We start from the raw sequence: 23,965 nt of genomic DNA on the forward strand, positions 1-23,965 counted from the left end.
AACCTTGTGGCACCCCCATAGAGACTGTCAGAGGCCCGGACAACAGGCCCTCCGATTTGACACACTGAACTCTATCAGAGAAGTAGTTGGTGAACCAGGCGAGGCAATCATTTGAGAAACCAAGGCTATCGAGTCTGCCGATGAGGATGTGGTGATTGACAGAGTCGAAAGCCTTGGCCAGGTCAATGAATACGGCTGCACAGTATTGTTTCTTATCGATGGCGGTTAAGATATCGTTTACGACCTTGAGCGTGGCTGAGGTGCACCCATGACCAGCTCTGAAACCAGATTGCATAGCGGAGAAGGTGCGGTGGGATTCGAAATGGTCGGTAATCTGTTTGTTGACTTGGCTTTCGAAGACCTTAGAAAGGCAGGGTAGGATAGATATAGGTCTATAGCAGTTTATGTCAAGAGTGTCCCCCCCTTTGAAGAGGGGGATGACCGCAGCTGCTTTCCAATCTTTGTGAATCTCAGACGACACAAAAGAGAGGTTGAACACGCTAGTAATAGGGGTTGCAACAATTTCGGCAGATGATTTTAGAAAGAAAGGGTCCAGATTGTCTAGCCCCGCTGATTTGTAGGGGTCCAGATTTTGCAGCTCTTTCAGAACATCAGCTGACTGGATTTGGGAGAAGGAGAAATGGGGAAGGCTTGGGCGAGTTGCTGTGGGGGGTGCAGTGCTGTTGACCGGGGCAGGGGTAACCAGGTGGAAAGCATGGCCAGCCGTAGAAAAATGCTTATTGAAATTCTCAATTATAGTGGATTTATCTGTGGTGACAGAGTTTCCTATCCTCAGTGCAGTGGGCAGCTGGGAGGAGGTGTTCTTATTCTCCATGGACTTTACAGTGTCCCAGAACTGTTTTGAGTTTGTGTTGCAGGAAGCAAATTTCTACTTGAAAAAGCTAGCCTTGGCTTTTCTAACTGCCTGTGTATATTGGTTTCTAACTTCCCTGAAAAGTTGCATATCACGGGGGCTGTTCGATGCTAATGCAGAACGCCATAGGATGTTTTGTGTTGGTTAAGGGCAGTCAGGTCTGGAGAGAACCAAGGGCTATATCTGTTCCTGGTTCTACATTTCTTGAATGTGGCATGCTTATTTAAGATGGTGAGGAAGGCATTTTTTTTAAATAACCAGGCATCTTCTACTGACGGGATGAGGTCAATATCCTTCCAGAATACCCGGGCCTGGCCGATTAGAAAGGCCTGCTCGCTGAAGTGTTTCAGGCAGCATTTGAGGAGGAGTAGGATAAGGGTACGGCTAAAAGCTATGAGAATTGGTCGTCTAGGACGTTCGGAACAGAGGGTAAAAGGAGGTTTCTGGGGGCGATAAAATAGCTTCAAGGTATAATGTACAGACAAAGGTATGGTAGGATGTGAATACAGTGGAGGTAAACTTAGGCATTGAGTGATGATGAGAGAGATATTGTCTCTAGAAACATAATTGAAACCAGGTGATGTCATCGCATGTGTGGGTGGTGGAACTGAGAGGTTGGATAAGGTATAATGAGCAGGGCTAGAGGCTCTACATTGAAATAAGCCAATAAACACTAACCAGAACAGCAATGGACAAGGCATATTGACATTAAGGAGAGGCATGCTTAGCCGAGTGATCATAAGGGTCCAGTGAGTAGTGAGGTTGGTTGGGGTCACGGCGATTCAGACAGCTAGCCGGGCCATCGGTAGCAAGCTGGCAGAGGATGGAGGTCTGTTTTTAGCCACCTCGTGCGTTTCCGTCGGTAGATTAGTGGGGTTCCGTGTGGTGTAGGGGACCAATCAATTGGCAAAATAGATATAGTTATAGTGACCCAAGAAAATTGTCTGATAGACCTATTCAGATAGCAGCCGATAAGACAGCTAATGATTAGCAGGCCGCAGATGGGGGTTCAGGTCACGTCGCGACGGAGGGGCCAGTTGGATAACTCCCTCGAGCAGATAACGTCGGTAGTCCAGTCGTGAAGACCCGGTGGGGTGCCGCATCGGCAGTAAAACGCGTCCGGATAGGTGATTGTAGCCCAGTGTGGAGTGCCATTGAGGGCTTTCACCATTTTGAAGTAGTCAACTAGGTGGGACTTGCTATGCGTTAAGGAAGAATCACAGAATTCAGCAGGAGGGGTCAGACAATGAAAAATATACTCCTGAGCAAACATTCCATAATTGCAGATGTTAGTAAATCAGCAACCTTATTTTTATTTCTGTTCAAAATATATAAACTCCAGCACAGTAGGTGGTTGTATGCACATTTTCAGTTTACTTACAAACTGCCAATACACTCATAAAAGTAAACAAAGAAGACTTTAAAATGGAGATGGCATCAATGGTCCTGCCCATGCTGTCACAGAAGCAGCCATTGCAAAGGTAAGAGATGAGCTCTCTAGTACATCTGTATGCACAGCAGTCTTCTATAAAACAAAACGTTACTCGTCACATACTCAGTTAACAGCAGTTATAAAAGGTGCAGTGAAATGGATGTGTGCTAGCTCCCTCAACAGTATTACTGAGATTGAAAATTATTTTCATATCTGTCACATAATTCAACTGTATAATTATTGTCACTTAAGGTAATTGGTTGTCTATTTCAGGAGAGGACGGACATGCATGACTTTCTTTCTGTCTCCCCTCTCTGCTAAGACCGATCCGGCCCCTGCAGCGCAGACCTCTGCCAGCCACACCACCACTGCCTCTGAAAGCTTCTCCCTGGGCCCATGAAGACAGGAGTTTGTCCTGGACCACTGGTAGTGGACAGAGCCATTGAGAGCTGCTATTAATGGGCTACTGGCCAAGCACCACAGGAAGAAAGAGATCCAGAAGCAGTTGGATCTGCTATTAACACCAGCCCAGAGAACTCCTGGAGTCACTCAGCTCTGGCATTATGTTACTGCAGAGAGTGGAACGGCCAGTTTCCCAGTCACGTACACTGCCATCTGCACTTACAAAACAGAAGGCCTCATCAACTCAAGGATGCCATTTGAGGATTTTGCTGCCTTCCTTCAGTGGAAGCTGGAGGCCACGAAGCAGAGGGGGGCAGTGTGGAAGGAGCAAACAGAGGAAATAGAAAATCCCCAGAACAGCATCCCTCCGGCCGTCTGTCCAGGTTCTGCCACCAGACGCTGAAACAAACCCCCAACAGCCCTCACACACATACCGGCTTTCCTGGAGTGGCAGGAAAATATCTACTTGCTAGCCAAAGTGTTTTCCCTGTACCGGGCACAGGAATTGGAGGGAGCTTCAACAGTGTGCCTTCTGATAGACTAGAAAGCAGAAATGGATGGTGGAGAAGGTGGAGGGACTCTAAAGACACATCAAATTCTTTGGGTCAGATACACATGGTTCGCAGATGTTAATGCGAGTGTAGCGAAATTCTTGTGCTTCTATTTCCGACAGTGCAGTAATATCTAACAAGTAATCTAACAATTCCAGACACTTGTGCAGAAATAAATAGCTGAAAATCTATTTCCATTGAGTGAAGTGGATTGGACTCTTGTTTGATTTGTGCTTATTTCAGTTACTTTTCATTCTATTACATTACTGTGCATACATTGCCGTTTATCTATTTTGTGTAAATGTTGAACAAAGACTAACATTTTAAGCTTATCGCTGTGATTAGGTCTTAAATTATAAACCAATTGCTAACATTGTGAATGTTTGTTGAACAGAGGATTGTGCTCCAACACTATCATAAATATGCCTTTGATTTCATCAAAGTAAACCATTCTTTTTTTATGTTGTCTTTATAAGATGGACATATATACATTACGATTGTGCTCCAACATTATAAATATACCTTTGATTTCAGTAAAGTAAATCTCAACGATTTGAGAGAAACATGGTAATGTTTCACTGATTGCCCATAAAGGAAAATGGTTCCTACATGATAGTGCTGCTTTGTTACCCAACTGATCTGGTGTCCTTTCTGTCATCCTGTGAACCCTGTTCATTGCTGCTCGCAGCTATATTTCGATTCATTATATTTCTGTGGTTACAATTATGACTGAGGCATCAGAACAAACGCAGCGAAGTCAAAATCCTGAAAAGCTAGTTTTATTTACAGCAGAATATACTGTACATGAGAACAGGACTTTACATGACAAAGACAGGACATAGAATGAAACAATACACACTTTATTGCCTGTAAAACAAATTATATTTAAGGACAATGTAAGATAAGTTCATAAATACAGTATTTATTTTACAAGTTGCTATTCCCGACATACATCAAATTACTTAGTACAGATGACATGCTTCAATAAATAACACACACAGTATGTAGACTACCTACATTAAAATATAAACATTTACAGAGTATTGATGCTGAACATGAGAAAGAATAATAAATAGATACATGTATAACTTTCAAGTGGATTGCCCTAAAGATGTGGCTGTTACTCTGACTTGTAAGAACAGGAGGTTATTCTACATGGCACAGACACAGAGCCATGATGCCAGACCTAAACCCTGCATAGAGGGGCTCAGCGAATTGTAAATGTCCATTTTAGTCATTTAGCAGATCCAGAGCGACTTACAGTTTGTGCTTAAGGTAGCTAAGGTGTGCTGGGGGCTTACTGGGCAGGGACTCTAAAGATGGGCAGGGACAGGACTCAGATGAATTGTAGGAACGGGCTATTCTATCTGGCACAGGGACACTGCGGAATCATGACACCAAAGCCGAATTCCTAGGTAGAGTGGCTCAATGAATGTGGTGTGGAATGTGTGCAGGTGGGTCAGTGTGTCAGAGGAGACACTATAGAAGGACAGAGTGCCGGCCGACCAGTCCAGATACACTCCTACTCTGTTGGTGCTGGAAGGAGGGATAGGAATGGTAGTGGGAGTCTTATCATGCCTGGTAGTGAAGTAGTTTTTATAACAACTGAGAGCCCAGGAATTGTCATTGTATCCAAGCCCACACTCATCACCCCGTCCTTGCCTGTCAAGTCCATGGTAAGCCACTCCTATGTGAGCCTCTAGGCCTCTCCACTCCATCTCCCAGTAACAGCGCCCAGTCAGACGCTCTCTGCACAGCACTTGTTTCCAGAACAGAAACCTTTCTGGGTGATCAGGATACGACTGCTCGTCTTCAAGCCGTGTCACTTTCCTGTTATTCTCAGATAGAGTCATGTCATTGTGTGCTGTGTTGGGGTCCAGGGTCAACTCACAGGCATCTGATAGAGACACAAATACACATTTAACGTAAGACAACAGATTTGCACCTCAAATCTGAATAGGTAGAATAAAAACTGGATGATGTAAGGTTAAGAGTTTTGTTCAAATTTCAAGACTTAAATATAGTCATTCTTCACTGCAACCAAGACTTACATTTCTTGAGTGCTGATTTCAAATAACACTCTTCATTATGGTCCACACTGTGACAAAACAGAACACCACCATATTTTATGGTATGAGACACCATTAGAATCATAGGGTATGTTTTGTCTATTCAAAAATACAAAAGATATCTTTCAATATCATACAATTGTTCGCAGTAGTTGTGTCAAAAAAGTACATTCATCAACTTTAGTTCTATGATTAACATCAATTACATTTCTACCTGAGTTTCTTCAGTCTGCAGTTTGGATCCCCTCTTACAGCAGTGAGCAGTTTCACTCCGAAATCGCCTGGGTGATTGTAGCTCAGGTCCAGCTCTTTCAGATGGGAGGGGTTTGTTCTCAAAGCTGAAGCCAATGACGCACAACCTTCCTCTGTGACCACACAGAATGACAACCTGCAAAAAGACTGGTCACTCTTAGAAATAGACCTATTGGTTCTGTGACATCCCAAGTATTATCCATACCATGTGAAAGGCTGCTACACATCAAGGTTATGTTCATTTATGTACAAATGGGAGAAGTACTGACCTCAGTTTCTCTAGTTTACAGTGTGGACTCTCCAGTCCAGCAGAGAGCAGCTTCACTCCAGAATCTTTCAGGTTGTTGTCAGTCAAGTCAAGCACTCTCAGCTGTGAAGAGGTTGAGCTGAGAAGTGAGGCTAATGGTTCACAGCATCGCTCTGTAAGGTTGCATCCATTCAGCCTACACAATGCGAATACGAAAACAACACAATATCACACTTTTAAAGTTCCAGTCATATGTTAATATCCCCTTGCTGTGGTTTTTCAGCTATCTTAATGGAAATAATACAATGTCACTTTAAAGGAGTACTACCCTACCTACTCCTCTTGAGATCAAATGTGGTATTCCACAGGGATCGATTCTTGGACCTCTATTCTTTCTAGTTTACATTAAAATATCTGCCAAACAAAACTACTTTCAAAACTACTTTCTCAGATATCTTATGAAATCTGTCTCTATTTTAAAACAAAATATTGTTTCATATATGTATACTTACAGAGCTGTACTGGAGGCTTTGACAACTGGCAGCAGCCTAAGAAGACCTTCCTCTGATTTTGAGTATTTCTTCAGGTCAAACACCTCCAGCTCCTCTTCTGAAGTCAGTAACACAAAAACCAGAGCTGACCACTGTGCAGGTGAGAGTTCAGCTTCTGAGAGACTTCCTGAGCTCAGGTAGCTTTGGATCTCTTCCACTAGAGAATGGTCATTCAGTTCGTTCAGACAGTGGAACAGATTGATGCACCTCTCTGGAGAGGGATTTTGCCTGATCTTCTCCTTGATGTACTTGACTGTTTCCTCATTGGTCTGTGAGCGGTTTCTTGTCTGTATCAATAGGTCTAGTAAGTGAGTGTGATTGGACTCCATTGAGAGGCCGAGAAGGAACCGGAGGAACAGGTCCAGGTGTCCATTCCCACTCTGTAAGGCCTTGTCAACAGCACTCTTGTGGAGGATGGTTGCAGACGTGTCTTCAGACATCTGAAGTATTCTGGTAGTGGTTTCAGGTTCTGCCATTAGATTTACATTGTCATTGTTGAATGTGACAAACACATACACAGCAGCAAGAAACTCCTGGATGCTCAGATGCACAAAGCAGTACACCTTCTCCTGGTACAGCCCACTCTCCTCTCTGAAGATCTGTGTGCACACTCCCGAGTACACTGAAGCTTCTGTGACATCGATGCTACACTCTCTCAGGTCTTCCTCATAGAAGATCAGATTGCCTTTCTCCAGCTGTTGAAAGGCTAGTTTCCCCAGTTTTAGAATCATCTCTGCATCTGCTTTCATCTGTGAATCTGTCTCAGCTTTCTCTGGTCCCTCTGGATATTTCTGTGTTTTGCGCAGTATGTTGCAGATCAGGAAGTGGTTGTACATTTCAGTCAGAGTCTTGGGCATCTCTCCACTCTGTGCTTCCCCCAGCTTCTCTAGAACTGTGGCAGAGATCCAACTGAAGACTGGTATGTGGCACATGATGTAGAGGCTCCTTGATGTCTTCATGTGTGTGATGATTCTGCTGGCCAGGTTCTCATCACTGAATCTCTTCTTGAAGTACTCCTCCTTCTGTAGGTCATTGAACCCTCGTACCTCTGTCACCTGGTCAACATACTCAGGTGGGATCTGATTGGCAGCTGCAGGTCTGGAGGTTATCCAGAGGAGAGCAGAGGGAAGCAGATTGCCCTTGATTAGGTTTGTCAGCAGCACGTCCACTGAGGTTGATTCTGTGACATCACAACAGCCCTCGTTGTTGTTGAAGTCTAGAGGAAGTCGACACTCATCCAGACCATCAAAGGCAAACAGAACCTTGCATTTGTCAAAGTTAGAGATTTCAGATTCTGCGGTTTCATTGAAAAAGTGATGAAGAAGTTCCATCAAGCTGTATTTCTTATCTTTCATCAAATTCAGCTCCCGAAAAGGTAGAGGAAAGATTAATTGGATATTGTGATTTGCTCTTCCTTCAGCCCAGTCCAGAATGAACTTCTGCACAGAGATCGTTTTCCCGATGCCAGCGACTCCCTTCGTCAACACAGTTCTGATATGTTTGTCTTGTCCAGGTAAGGATTCAAAGATGTCGTTGCATTTGATTGCTTTTTCTTGTGCTGCTGGTCTCTTGGATGTTGTCTCAATCTGTCTCACCTCGTGTTCTTTATTGACCTCTCCACTTCCACCCTCTGTGATGTAGAGCTCTGTGTAGATCTTATTGAGAAGTGTTGGGTTTCCTTGTTTAGCTATCCCCTCAAACACACATTCACATTTCCTCTTCAGATTGGATTTGAGTTTATTTTTACACACAGCAAGCTCACCTAGAAGACCTGAAAATGCAGACATCACTCATGTGTTACCTTAGTAAAGGGTTGAGAATCAAGTGGACATTTATGATAACCTATTCTCTTCATTAAGAAGAACATGTAAAAAGAAAATGAAGTATTAAAAGGGGAAGTTCACCCATAAACACTTCTGGGCCCTTTTGCCCCCCCCATCCCATGACTGAAATCGTCATTTTAATGACTAACTCGACATCATTTTTCTGCTAACTTATTTCAGTAGGCAAATATTTAACAATTTATTTTGTTATTTTTATATTGAAATCCAGGAAGTAGATTAATACGCACCATGAGTCGGGACGTAGGTCAGGACTACTTATTAGTATTATATAAGTAATGGAAAAGGGAATTTCAACACAAAGCAAAAAACTAAAAAAACAGTCAGTAGGACAGGATAACGTTACAGTAGCAAGCCAAATACATCACAAGCTACAGTAGCTCGCCGAATGGCAAACAAATAACGTTATAAATTACATTGTAGTGACTACAGGTGTTAGCAATTTAGCTTGCTAGCAACCTACTGTACCTCGAATGGTTGCAGATTTTCCGTCCATAGTGGAAAGACAGTAAACCCCCCCAAAAAATGCTGGGTTAAAAACAACCCAATTTGGGTTATTCGGTAACCCAGTGCTGGGTAAATATTGGACAGAACACACACGGTTATTTTGACCTAGCCTGTTGGGTTGTTTGGATTACCCAAACATGGGTTAATTTAATGAGGCTTACACAAGTGTATCAGTGTTCAACCTTAACATGTGATAACAATACAACAGAACAGATGAACTGGAATGACATCTACTCTCACAGGTGGTCAAAAATAACTATATGATCCATATCTCAATAACCCAGCATCAATAGCCAAGCGGTTAAAAAAAATATAATAATAATAAATGACCCAATGCCTGCAACGAATGCATTTTAGGTCATTTCGGAAATGTACCATCTTGATATAAAAACACAGAAAACTATATACCAAAGCAATGGACCTGTGGTGGGGGGTAAGTTGAGCCAAAGGGGGAAGTTGAGACACCCTTGTTTCTAGGAAACCATACGCAAAAATTAATCGTTTGACCAAATATTTAGGAAGATTTCATGGAGTCTGTGATCATTTCAGTCTGTGAAGGAAGAAACCACATGGAAAAAGTGGTAAGCAAGTTAGGTGATTTTTAAAAATCACCAAGTCAAATGAATTTATTGCGTTAGAGGTTTCATGATGCTTGCATCTAAACCAAAGTAGATAATTTTAAGATTGTTCTATACATCAGTTGGAGTCTCTATAAGCTTCAATATGCGGTCTTAAACCTAACATGAAAGTGCACCGTTGTAGCTGTATGGGGCTAATATAGTCAAAATGTATGCCTTAGGATAAGTTGAGCCAATGGCCATGCAATGTATTATCACTGGGATATGAGGTAACAACAGGACCTGGCCTATGTTAAACGTTTTCTTTTTTAAGTACCAAATGTTTGTGAGGTGTTAAGCCTGTGTTGAAAGATGCTTAAAATTATTAATATTCCATTCAGTACAGAAATTTGTAGGAGCTTAACTTACCCTGTCCCGTGGATCAACTTACCCCATACCCAGAGAGATCACTTTTTTTGGACAAGCTATGTTTTCAAAACTGTAATGTTTAAATGAATTCTGATTATTTCCAGGGATACACAAAATCCTGAAATATATGTAGATCTCTTTATTAGAAATAATACTATATTTCCCTCGACAGAGTGATGTTGAATAAATAAAAAAAAGGCTCAACCCTACTCTCCCCTACTGACAAACAGCCAGGCAAGCATTATAAATGGTCCAGAAGTATTTTGGGGTGAACTTCCCCTTTAAGGAATGAAGCCAGAAACCACTTACTGTTCTCCAGTGTGTCAGCAAGCTCCTTCTGGTTCATTTTCCTCAGAATGTGCAATGTGATCTTCAGCGCCCCCTCTCTGGGAATGCTCTCCTGCTCCACATCTTCAGCGTCCACCAATTCCTTATCCTCCATCTGACTCTCAAAGCATTCTGGGAGATCTGGACACAGAATCTTCTTGAACTTCTTCAGCTCCCGTTTTACCAAAGCAATGGCATTTTTTTCAACCAACTGAAATGGATCAAAGGGTGTGAAAACTAATACAGTATGTATATGAATACAAAGATATAATACAAAATACTGAGGTTGGGAAAGTAAGGGAAATTGTAAGCATAAGTAAGCATTTCACGGTTGTATTCGGCGCATGTGACAAATAAAATTTGATTTGATATGCAACCAAAAATACATTATATGTTAATGAGATAGTTTGGGATTTTGGCAATGAAGCCCTTTTATGTCTCTGCATCCAGTATGAAGGAAGTTAGAGGTAGTTTCGCGAGCCAATGCTAACTAGTATTAGTGCAATGACGAAGTCTATGGTATCTATTAGCATGCTAGCAGTTACCACAGACTTCCAGCCATTGCGCTAACAGTAGTTAGCAACTGCGCTAACGTTAGCAAATTCCTTCAAACTGCATGCCGAGACATAAAAATGGTATCCACGAGTTCATCTGACTCTGGGGAAGTAGATTAAACACTGCCGAATAACACATGTGAGACATAAGCCAGCCCACCCTGAATATGGAAGACAGGTCTGTTTGATGACTCTGGGCAGACTGGCCAGTGGGAACTTCTGACTCTGATCTCTTCTTTTTGTCTCTGTGGACAAAACATGAGATTTCACTTTACTACAACTGAAGGAAGGCCAGCTACAGTGGGTGGCACAGAGACGCCCCTGGCACTGCTCCGCCACCAATAGATGTACAAGGAGAAAAGCATTGAGCAGTGTTGGTTCCCTGGCTGATGACCATAGATGTCCAGAAGGAAATCACCCGCCCGGTACAAATAATTTTTGTGTTACATAAATAGTCCACCCACCATAAAAGGCTACAGAAAAGGTGTTTTGTAGTCCAGGAAGCGAAACATGTCAACATCATTATGTAGAAAATTTGATTAAGATGAAGAGTTTGACATTCAACTTGTAAAAGTTGCACATGAATTAAAATGTACATATTTGAAATCGTTTTGGGTTATTTCCCATAGCAACGTTAATTAGGTTGCCATGTTACATCTTGGTTACAATTGTTACAGATGTTCCGTTGTCCATGCTTGCAGAAAGCAGTGCATGTACAATCCGTCCAATCAAAGATGGCGTAGCAGTGCAGACGTGGTTTGTCGTCCTCTCGTGTACTTTTGTATTTTTTGTATATATTTCAATTTATTTTCAATCTCTTCTCAATTTTTAAATTAGATATACCTTCCGGTAACCCGCCTCACCCAATGTGATACGGATCCGTTCATTTTTAGACCTTATAGCCAGAACCTCCATCAGAAGCTAGCCATCAGAAGATAACCAGCTAATTAGCTACTAGCTATTTAGTCATTGTTAGCCACTGCTAGCGGCCTTTACCTTCTGCACAGACACCAGACGTTTTTTTTAGCCTGGATAATACTTGCCAAGCTGCCAGTATCGGACTGTTTTCTCCACTACAATGCCGGATTCCTGCCGTAAACCCTGGACCATTACTCCTGATCATCACAGCTAACTAGCTGCCACCGAGTGACCCAGCCCCGAAGCTAGCCTACTCTGTGATCACTCGGCTACACAGCCGATGCCTCCCGGACTCTACCCCAACACGGCTAGAATCCACTACTCCTCCGGATCCTTGCCGTAAGCTCTGGACCTTTGCATCGGATCATTGCTGCTAGCTAGCTGCTACAGAGTGGCTATAGTGGCTAACGCCCCTGCCCCGAAGCTAGCACCAGTTAGCCGCGAGCCAACTGCATCTCCCGGCTAGCAAACAAAATGACTACAACTACAATACCTCTTTCGCCATCTGGCCTGGACCCTTTGTCGACACGGCGCCCCGCCGTACCACCACAACTGGTCCGCCGACGTAACTCCATCCACTGTGCGATCAATCAGCCTTTGCCGGACGTCGGAGCAGACGCCTCTACTTACCCGGGCCTGCTAACTTTAAAACGCTGTGTGCCTCAGATACCTCCTTTGTCCCACCTCTCACACATGCGGTGACCTCACCCAGCATAACTAGCACGTCCAGAGATGCAACCTCTCTTATCATCACTCGGTGCCTGGGCTTACCTCCACTGTACCCGCACCCCACCATACCCGTCTGTACATTATGCCCTGAATCTATTCTACCATGCCCAGAAATCTGCTCCTTTTATTCTCTGTCCCAACTCACTAGACGACCAGTTTTGATAGCCATTAGCCATACCCTCATCCTACTCCTCCTCTGTTCCTCAGGTGATGTGGAGGTTAACCCAGGCCCTGCGTGTCCCCAGGCCCTCTCATTTGTTGACTTCTGTAACCGAAAAAGCCTTGGTTTCATGCATGTTATCATCAGAAGCCTCCTCCCTAAGTTTGTTTTACTCACTGCTTTAGCACACTCCACCAACCCTGATGTACTTGCCGTCCGTGTCTGAATCCTGGTTTGTTTTACTCACTGCTTTAGCACACTCCACCAACCCTGATGTACTTGCCGTCCGTGTCTGAATCCTGGCTTAGGAAGGCCACCAAAAATTCTGAGATTTCCATACCCAACTACAACATTTTCCGTCAAGATAGAACTGCCAAAGGGGGAGGAGTTGCAATCTACTCCAGAGATAGCCTGCAAAGTCCTGTCATACTTTCCGGGTCTATGCCCAAAGAGTTTGAGCTTCTAATTTTAAAAATGAATCTCTCCAGAAATAAGTCTCTCACTGTTGCCGCCTGTTATAGACCCCCCTCAGCTCCCAGCTGTGCCCTGGACACCATATGTGAATTGATTGCCTCCCATCTATCTTCAGAGTTCGTTCTGGTAGGTGACCTAAACTGGGATATGCACCCCGGCAGTCCTACATTCTAAGCTAGATGCCCTCAATCTCACACAAATTATCAAGGAACCCACCAGGTACAACCCTAAATCCGTAAACATGGGCACCCTAATAGATATTATCCTGACCAACATGCCCTCCAAATACGCCTCTGCTGTTTTCAATCAGGATCTCAGCGATCACTGCCTCATTGCCTGRAACCGCTATGGGTCCGCGGTCAAACGACCACCCCTCATCACTGTCACCCCTCATCACTAAAACACTTCTGCAAGCAGGCCTTTCTAATCGACCTGGCCCGGGTATCCTGGAAGGATATTGACCTCATCCCGCCAGTCGAGGATGCCAGGTCGTTCTTTAAAAGTAATTTCCTCACCATCTTAAATAAGCATGCCCCTTTCAAAAAATGTTGAACTAAGAACAGATATAGCCCTTGGTTCACTCCAGACCTGACTGCCCTCGACCAGCACAAAAACATCCTGTGGCGGACTGCACTAGCATCGAATAGTCCCCGCGATATGCAACTTTTCAGGGAAGTCAGGAACCAATACATGCAGTCAATCAGGAAAGCAAAGGCTAGCTTTTTCAAACAGAAATTTGCATCCTGTAGCTCTAACTCCAAAAAGTTTTGGGACACTGTAAAGTCCATGGAGAATAAGAACACCTTCTCCCAGCTGCCCACTGCACTGAGGCTAGGTAACACTGTCACCACCGATAAATCCACGATAATCGAGAATTTCAATAAGCATTTCTCTACGGCTGGCCATGCTTTCCACCTGGCTACCCCAACCCCGGCCAACAGCTCCGCACCCCCCTCAGCTACTTGCCCAAGCCTCCCCAGCTTCTCCTTCACCAAAATCCAGATAGCAGATGTTCTGAAAGAGCTGCAAAACCTGGACCCGTACAAATCAGCTGGGCTAGACAATCTGGACCCTCTCTATCTAAAATTATCCGCCGCCATTGTTGCAACCCCTATTACCAGTCTGTTCAACCTCTCTTTCATATCGTCCGAGATCCCTAAAGATTGGAAAGCTGCCGCGGTCATCCCCCTATTCAAAGGGGGTGACACTCTAGACCCAAATTGTTATAGACCTATATCCATCCTGCCCTGCCTTTCTAAAGTCTTCGAAAGCCAAGTTAATAAACAGATCACTGACCATTTCGAATCCCACCGTACCCTCTACGCTGTGCAATCTGGTTTCCGAGCTGGTCATGGGTGCACCTCAGCCATGCTCAAGGTCCTAAACGACATCATAACCGCCAGTGATAAAAGACAGTACTGTGCAGCCGTCTTCATCGACCTGGCCAAGGCTTTCGACTCTGTCAATCACCGTATTCTTATCGGCAGACTCAACAGAGTTAGATTCTCAAATGACTGCCTCGCCTGGTTCACCAACTACTTCTCAGACAGAGTTCAGTGTGTCAAATCGGAGGGCCTGTTGTCCGGACCTCTGGCAGTCTCTATGGAGGTACCACAGGGGTCAATTCTCGGGCCGACTCTCTTCTCTGTATATATCAATGATGTCGCTCTTGCTGCGGGTGATTCCCTGATCCACCTCTACGCAGACGACACCATTCTGTATACATCTGGCACTTCTTTAGACACTGTGTTAACTAACCTCGAAACGAGCTTCAATGCCATACAACACTCCTTCCGTGGCCTCCAACTGCTCTTAAGCGCTAGTAAAACCGTTCAGTGCCCGCACCGGCCCTCCCGACTAGCATCACTACTCTGGACGGTTCTGACTTAGAATATGTGGACAACTACAAATACCTAGGTGTCTAGCTAGACTGTAAACTCTCCTTCCAGACTCATATTAAACATCTACAATCCAAAATTAAATCTAGAATTGGCTTCCTATTTCGCAACAAAGCCTCCTTCACTCATACCGCCAAACATACCCTCATAAAACTGACTATCCTACCGATCCTCGACGGTGTCATTTACTAAATAGCTTCCAATACTCTACTCAGCAAACCGAATGCAGTCTATCACAGTGCCATCCGTTTTGTCACCAAAGCCCCTTATACCACCCACCACTACGACCTGTATGCTCTTGCCGGCTGGCCCTCACTACATATTCGTCGCCAGAACCCACTGGCTCCAGGTCATCTATAAGTCTATGATTGGTAAAGATCTGCCTTATCTCAGCTCACTGGTCACGATAACAACACCCACCCGTAGCATGCGCTCCAGCAGGTATATTGCACTGGTCATCCCCAAAGCCAACACTTCCTTTGGCCGCCTTTCCTTACAGTTCTCTGCTGCCAATGACTGGAACGAATTGCAAAAATCGCTGAAGCTGGAGACTTATATTTCCCTCACTAACTTTAAACATCAGCTATCTGAGCATCTAACCGATCGCTGCAGCTGTACATAGCCCATCTGTAAATAGCCCACCCAATCTACCTACCTCATCCCCATATTGTTTTTATTTACTTTTCTGCTCTTTTGCACAACAGTATTTCTACTTCACATCATCATCTGCTCATCTATCACTCCAGTGTTAATTTGCTAAATTGTAATTACTTCGCTACTATGGRCTATTTATTGCCTTACCTCCTCACGCCATTTGCACACACTGTATATAGACTTTCTTTTTTTCCTATTGTGTTATTGACTGTACGCTTGTTTATTCCATGTGTAACTCTGTGTTGTTGTTTCTGTCGCACTGCTTTGCTTTATCTTGGCCAGGTCGCAGTTGTAAATGAGAACTTGTTCTCAACTAGCTTACCTGGTTAAATAAAGGTGAAATAAAAAATATAAAAAATATAAAGGTGACCGAAGGAATCCTGAAATAATACAAGATAAGAAGCTGTTGAAACATGCTAAATATATTTTTTCTCAGATGCCAGAACAGCTCTTTATTTAGCTTGCCAGGACCTTGATTGTTTTGAGAGCTGGTCTAGCAAACGTTGTGCTGTCATTATACAAAAGTAGGCAAAAGCAATATGGCCCTTAAAGGCTAAATACAGCTGCAAAAACATATTATATTCACTGAGAAAATCATGGTAAATCATGTTTATTCGTTTCGCGGTTCCTCCGGATCAGTGAAGGTAACATGTTGGTTCTTGAGTAGATGCAAGGACAAACAAATAGTTCTGTGCACCAGTGTGAAACAAAAGTAACCAAGGTGAAACACGGGAAATTACCCAAGATGTGCAACTTTTACATGTTTTGAATCACATAGTGTTCATGTTAATACAATTATCTATATAATGATGTTGACATTTTTCAGTTTACGCTTCCTGGACCACCGAACACCACAACAGGCCTCTCAGATCACTTACCGTTGTCTTATGGTGATGTCTCTGAACTCTATTGGATGCCCGATAGACTTGACACTCTGCATGGACACACAGCTGGGTGTAGAGGAGTCTGGTCTCTCCATCTGGTTCCTGTTGAAAGGACACAGTAATCAGAGCTGTTAAAACTATGTTCAGAATAAGTAAATATTCTGCTAGTTTCACAACATGGTAATAAGGAGAGGGTCGAGGAAATCGTCAAACACAAACTTGTGATCAGTAGAAACATCTCTCCTCTGGAACTCTATTGGATGCCCCATTGACTTGTCACTCTTCATGGACAGGCAGCTGGGTACAGGTGAGACTGGTCTCTCCTTCTGGATTGGGCTTTAACACAACAGAGACAGATCTTCAGATAAGATAGTTTAGCACACTCTGAAAAGTACAGGCTAATTTAATTTCCATCCCTGCATATTATCACTGCTGAGCTTTGAGATGAATACACAAGATAACACCATCTCTTTTTTACTCACCTTTCTGTTACATTGGTGGAGTCAAGTTCTCCACAGAGACTCATTTTAGAGGCAGTGCCCCCCTCCTCTTTCTCCCCAGAGAGACTCATTTTACAGGCAGTGCTACCCTCCTCTCTGTTTTACTGTAAGAAGAAAAAAAGGAACAAGTAAGATGAGATTCAGGGCAGCCTTGAAAATAAATCAAGAAAACAGTACAGCGTTTATATTGATAGTAAGCCATACCAGATACAGTAAGTCGCAGCAATGCCTATACATTCAGCTTCTAAGTAAATTGGGTCTGGACAGTCAGACACTTGTACTGAGAGTGTTCTGACTGGGTGCATTACAGTATGTTTGGTATGGCAAATAACTGTAGCTTACACCGCCTTAAGGCTTATACAAAGGAATGTGAAAACAACACAGAAAATCACTGCAACAGAGCTGCTATGCATAAATTACCTTTTCACCAATCACTGTCACAGCAAGGCACTCGTTCTGTATAGCCTAGTTAAGGACGGCCATTCTCTTTGTATTGTTGTGGCAGAGCCCCACCTGTTTAGCTACACATATACATTGTGGTATCCCGGGAGGTCACCCTCTTGGTGATAGAGGGGAGGTACGTGCCGCGACGCTGGCTCCCTCTGCTGGGAGTACACGGGCTGGGCACCCCGACGCTGATGGCTCCAAGTAGAGGTAATTAGGGGAGTGTGCAGGCCACATAAAGGGAGCACCGTGGCACACCACGAGGAAAAACAGAGAGACAGACACGGAGCAGACCCTGAGAAGAACGACCGAGCCAAACCTACGTTATTTTGTTGTTATGTTTATTTTGTTGTCAAGTCGTGTTTTCTGACTAGAACCTCCCTGTCTCTGTATTAATCTTTGCGCGCTCAACCCAACACCCCACGGTTTACCACATATGGTGGAGAATGCGGGCATCTCAGTAGCTTTGGGTGCCGTGCGGTCGAGAGTACAGAGATTACCATGGAGGAACTGGTGGCTCAGTTTATCCTCAGCCAGCAGAAGCAACAGGCTCTCCAGGAGCGAGCACTGGAGGAACAGCACCAACAAAACCTCAGACTGGTAGCAGATGTAGCCCAGATGAAGGATGGGATGGCTTAGGAGTCTAGCCCGAATCAGTTCCTGGTTAAGTTAATGGAGGAAGATGATGTGGAGATGTATTTGTGCACCTTCGAGAGGACGGCGCAGAGGGAAGGATGGCCCGAGCCCAAGTGGGCCAGCCTTTTGGCACCCTATCTCTCCGGGAAAGCCCAGAAAGTCTACTTCGACTTGAACGCCGACCAGGCAGCAAATTATGAGGAATTCAAATGCGAAATCCTGAGCCGTTATGGATTCAGCTTTGCACGCCATGCACAACTGGTACACGACTGGGACTCCACCGTCTTCCCCCGCGCTCAGATGAGCAAACTGGTGCCCCTGACCAAGGGTTGGCTACGGACCGACGTACCGTCCCTCCCAATAATCGATAAGGTCGTCCTGGATCGATACCGTCGGACCCTCCCATATGAGATGAAGGCGGAGAGTATGCAGAATCCCCAGAGCCTGGAGGGATTGCTGACAGTGGTGGAAACCCACCAGAACACCCAGGACCTGCTGAAAGGGGCCCGGGATGAGAGAGTGGACACGGGGAGGGGGAAGAAAAGCACAGAGAGAGGCGAGGGGCTGAAGGGGGCCCGGACAGAACCAGCCGAGGCTGTGACGCGGGAGGGCAATCCCCTGCTGGACCTAGATCAGAGGCGCTGCTATGAGTGTGCCGTGCCGGGACACCTCGCGTGGAGCTTCCCCGGTCGGGAGGAGTCCAAGCCCTCTGCATCCCCCCAGCTCCGGGGTAACCCGAATGGCGAGTTAAGTCACCTCCTGTTGGGCACCCACAGACAGCCCCTCCGGTGGTTCCTGTACGAATCAATGGCATCGATGCCAGCGCTCTGCTGGACTCTGGCAGCATGGTGACCCTGGCCCAACCGCAGTGGCTCACACGAGAGGGGAAAGACAAACCGGGGGACGAGGAGGTGACAGTGTCCTGTGTACACGAAGAGGTACCCAGCCGTGCTGGGTATCCACTGGGATTCTCTGCCTCTAACCCTATTACAGGGGCTGAGTCACTGGCTACTGGTGCTCTTTCATCGTCCCTAGGAGGGGTGCGTCACTTGAGTGGGTTGGTTACTGACGTGATCTTCCTGTCTGGGTTGCGCGCCCCTTGGTTTGTGCTGTGGTGGAGATCTTTGTGGGCTATACTCGGCCTTGTCTCAGGATTGTAAGTTGGTGGTTGAAGATATCTCCTAGTGGTGCGGGGGCTGTGCTTTGGCAAAGTGGGTGGGGTTATATCCTTCCTTCCTGTTTGGCCCTGTCCGGGGGTATCATCGGATGGGGCCACAGTGTCTCCTGACCCCTCCTGTCTCAGCCTCCAGTATTTAAGCTGCAGTAGTCTATGTGTCGGGGGGCTAGGGTCAGTTGGTTATACCTGGAGTACTTCTCCTGTCTTATCCAGTGTCCTGTGTGAATTTAAGTATGCTCTCTCTAATTCTCTCGTTCTCTCTTCTTTCTCTCTCTCGGAGAACCTGAGCCCTAGGACCATACGTCACGGCAAACCGGGCATGATGACTCCTTGCTGTCCCCAGTCCGCCTGGCCTTGCTGCTATTCCAGTTTCAACTGTTCTGCCTGCGGTTATGGAACCCCTACCTGTCCCAGACCTGCTGTTTTCAACTCTTAATGATCGGCTATGAAAGCCAACTGACATTTATTCCTGATTATTATTTGACCATGCTTGTCATTTATGAACATTTTGAAAATCTTGGCCTCTCTAATTCTCTCCTTCTCTCTTTCTTTCTCTCTCTCGGAGGACCTGAGCCCTAGGACCATACGTCAGGACTACCGGGCATGATGACCCTTGCTGTCCAGTCCACCTGGCCTTGCTGCTATTCCAGTTTCAACTGTTCTGCCTGCGGTTATGGAACCGCCACCTGTCCAGACCTGCTGTTTTCAACTCTTAATGATCGGCTATGAAAAGCCAACTGAAAATTATTCATGATTATTATTTGACCATGCTTGTCACTTGTGAACATTTTGAACATCTTGGCATAGTTCTGTTATAATCTCCACCCGGCACAGCCAGAAGAGGACTGGCCACCCCTCATAGCCTGGTTCCTCTCTAGGTTTCTTCCTAGGTTTTGGCCTTTCTAGGGAGTTTTTCCTAGCCACCGTGCTTCTACACCTGCATTTCTTGCTGTTTGGGGTTTTAGGCTGGGTGTCTGTACAGCACTTCGAGATATTAGCTGATGTACGAAGGGCTATATAAAATAAACTTGATAAATAAAACTTGATTGATAACCGCTCCAAAGGGGGGAGTGCCAGATGCGCGCAGGGGCTGTTCCTAACCTGCCCGTGCCCATTCTCTGCAGTAGAGATTGCCCTCTCTTCCAGGCACTGTGGAGGCACGCGAATGAGGTAGGAAGGAGAGGAAAAAGGATGGTCGCCTGCATAACCCCCGACCTGCCGCGGGAGGTGTCCACTGGGTCCGAGTCGGACTAGGAGGAGGGAGACAACACCGTGCCGGGAAGCGAGCCATCGTCCGAGAAGGACCTCAGGCTCCCCTTTATGGAGTTGGAGGAACCTGAAGGACCGCCTGACACAAGAATCACGGGCCAGTTCGGGATGGCCCAGTTAGAAGACCCCAACCTCCAGAACGCAAGGGGCCAGGTGATTGCGATGGATGGCGTGCTATTACCTGGGTAAGTGGGTGGCACTACCCCCACTTCGCAATCAAGCAAGATTTATTGTATCAGGTAGTAAAGCACAATGGAGAGATGAAAGACTTGTTACTCATACCCACCCAGTATGTTAGGACTGTCTTGCAGCTTGCCCACACCAACCTGTTTGGGGCACAGCTGGGATGGAGAAAACCAGGGAGAGGATCGGAAATCGGTTCCACTGGCCCAGACTCAAGCACGCCGTGAAGGACTACTGCCGTACCTGCCCGGAGTGCCAGATCACAGCTCCGAGGGCACATTATAGAAACCATTTGGTTCCCTTGCCCATTATAGGGGTGCCGTTTGAGCGGTTGGCGATGGATCTGGTGGGTCCGTTGGTGAAGACGGCGAGGGGACACCAATACATCCTGGTAATCGTGGATTACGCCACTTGGTATCCTGAAGCTATCCCATTACGCACGGTGGAAGCGAAAGGTATTGCACAGGAGCTCTTCCATTTATTCAGCCAGGTGGGCATTCTGCGGGAAATCCTGACGGACCAGAGCACCGCATTCATGTCTCGGGTAATGAAAGATGTCTACAATCTGTTACGAATCAAACAGGTGAGGACCAGTGTGTACCATTCACAAACGACCCTAAAGCAGATGCTGAAGGTCATCAATTGAGGAGATGAGGGAGAGGATGTGGTCATGGAGGAGATGAGGGAGAGGATGACTGCGATTTGGCCAGTAGTGAGGGAGCACATGGCCCAGGCGCAACATACCCAGGAGCGCGTAACCGGCCCAACCACGAGAGTTCCACCTGGGTGTGAAGGTCTTGGTGCTGATCCCCACAATGGAGAGCAAATTCCTGGCTACGTGGCATGGGCCCTACGACATCGTCGAGCTGGTAGGTGACGTCAATTATAAGGTCCGCCAACCGGGGCGCAGAAAACCCCTCCAGCTCTACCATGCAAACTTATTGTAGAAGTGGCATGCACAAGAAGTGCTGTGTGCAACGTGGACCCGACCACAGCAGAACCCGACCTCTGTTGAAGTTGCCATGGGGGAAGACCCCAACCCGACCCAACGACAAGAGCTCCGAGAGTTGGTCCAGCGGAATACGGCCGTGTTCTCCAAGGTGCCGGGGCGCACGGATCTCATGGGACATCATATCCACACACGTTGGGGTCTGAATAAAAACCGAAGCCAGACTGCAACATTTTAGTAGCCTAGCTAGGTCTGTGGCATGTGTCTGTACACTTTCCCTCCGCTGTAAATGGGACACGAAGAAGCAGCGCAATTGAATTCACTGATGTGAGCACATCGCACTGTAATTTCATAAAGTAGATGACTCAAATGTTAGCTCCTTTAGGCTCGCTTGTGTATCCTATTCGGCCCGCAGGCCTTGTTTGACATGTGCGCTAGCGTATTAGCCACGTAAAGACTGACTTGTGATCATTGCCCTTGCTAGTTTGATTGTATTGACATTCCCAGCCTTAGTTACAGTCGTCTGTTTTTGTTCAAAATATTGAGTCATTAAACCTGAAACGGTGCATCCCGAATGGGTGGAGGCAGCAAACAACGTACCAGGCCAGCTGGGATTTTTAACCTGATGGCAATGTTTTTTGGAGTACCAAGAAATGTATTGGTGAAATACATTAACCATACATTGAACTGCTTCCATCTTTTCTGCCAATATTGCCTTGCTGCATGTCATGGAATTTTTAGTCAAATATAACCTATTTTTAAACCTCTTAAAGTTGGGTTTGAAGCATAAACTGGGAATTTGATATATCTGAGGATTGTTTCTTATCTGCAAAGTAGTTAAAACGCTGTCAGTTCCACTTTAAGAACGGGCTGCATAGAAATAGCGCACATAGAACATATCTACTGCTTCTTAGACTTGCTTTCAATGATAATGACAGATCTACAGTGGCAACCCATCATTCAGGGTTTTGAGCCCCACATTCTTAGCAAAAAATTAATTAATTAAAAAATTGGGTGGGGGGGCTTGCCTGTTTTGCATGTTATTTTGGCATTAATACGTGTCTCATATCAGTTAGCAAACAATGTAAAAATAACATATATCATTGAGTTAATGAAGCCACATACAAACATGGTCTCTTTTTTTCTTTCTTGAGTAAGGCAGCTTGAAAATGCAGGTGTTTCAGCCTAGCTCAGTGCTTTCTGTGGTGGTGGGGCAAGCCAGCAGAAAATATGGAGTGTTGCGTCGTGATTGGCTCAGTGTTCTGTCACTCATGGGGACTTTATGTCACTGTCAAGTGTAAGAGGAGACATAAGGAATTTCTATCCCTTCGGATGCTTCCATAGTTACATTAGAAGTGCCCATCCAAAAAGGCTCAAGGTCAATGGCCACAGATAAAATGACGTCAAATGTACAGTAGCTTTGATTGGACTTATCATGTCAACGTCATACTTTCACAATCTTAGCTAGCAGTCATCATCATGAAATTAGTCGACAATCTACTGGCAAATCCTTTTTAATCCTTGTCATATGAAGAGAAATAATTAAGAGAAATGATAGATAAAACGTATCGGTGCTCATCGGCCATTGGACATAAACATTACACAACAAGTTGGAAGTGCTAAGATGTTGGGACAGCTTTATGTAGGCCCTAACAGTTTGTGGGCACCGTTTGTCACCGTTATAGTGCAAGTAATGTGTTGTGTAGTGTCTTTGCTAGTGTAACAGTATAACTTTAGTACGTCCCCTCGCCCCGACCTCGGGCGCGAACCAGGGACCCTCTGCACACATCAAAAACGGTCGCCCACGAAGCGTCGTTACCCATCGCTCCACAAAAGCCGGGAACCACTACTTCTAGGTTTCAGAGCAAATGACGTAACCGACTGAAAGGCTGCTAGCTCGCACCACCGCTAACTAGCTAGCCATTTCACATCCGTTACACTAGCATGCATCCCACTTTTTTTTGGCCCCACCAAGATTTACATGCTAATATCGCAACTGCAGATGTATAACTCCCATTTCTATGTGAATTTGGTCATAGTCCAAAAAGTTCTTGCAGCTTTGACCAAGTGATATTTGCTGTTATTTTAGAAATTGACATCTACAAAATGACTTCGACAGTCTATATTAGCCATATCTATTACTCAAAAAAGAAGTCGTTTTACAATCGGAGTAATTTTTATCTCTTCTTATGTCAAACACTGAAGGTAAATGATTTGTCCATATAAACCCACACCCTTAGAGTGCAGTTCTGCAGCAACAAACATTGACGGTTTTAATATTAAAACGTATTTTAAAGCCTACCTTTCATCGATCTAATTCGTGTTCGAGTGAAGTTTCACTTTCAGATGAATGTGTTTCTATGGGCGCACGTCATCAAACATAGGCGCTAGTGGAATGGAAAATAAAAAAAATAGGCTGCGGATTGTAGTTAGTAACCCTAACCATTTTATATTTCAACCTGAATGCTAATTTTTAAAATTTTACTGGTGAACCGTC

At 45.2% G+C, this 23,965-nt stretch overlaps 1 protein-coding gene across 1 annotated transcript; it reads right to left on the reverse strand.

Annotated features, from left to right (window-relative positions):
• Positions 1-4,022: 4,022 nt before the first annotated feature.
• Positions 4,023-23,965, reverse strand: LOC111968710 (NLR family CARD domain-containing protein 3-like). Its single transcript, XM_023994517.3, is given in 12 exon segments — positions 4,023-4,667; positions 4,669-5,156; positions 5,311-5,357; positions 5,543-5,716; positions 5,850-6,023; positions 6,340-8,149; positions 10,022-10,250; positions 10,754-10,838; positions 16,305-16,412; positions 16,530-16,646; positions 16,793-16,914; positions 23,771-23,965. Coding segments are annotated over 11 exon segments (3,366 nt in total). The 5' UTR covers positions 16,882-16,914; positions 23,771-23,965; the 3' UTR covers positions 4,023-4,622.

This window comes from Salvelinus sp. IW2-2015, linkage group LG9, assembly GCF_002910315.2.
Source record: "Salvelinus sp. IW2-2015 linkage group LG9, ASM291031v2, whole genome shotgun sequence".
Taxonomy (NCBI): Eukaryota; Metazoa; Chordata; class Actinopteri; order Salmoniformes; family Salmonidae; genus Salvelinus; species Salvelinus sp. IW2-2015.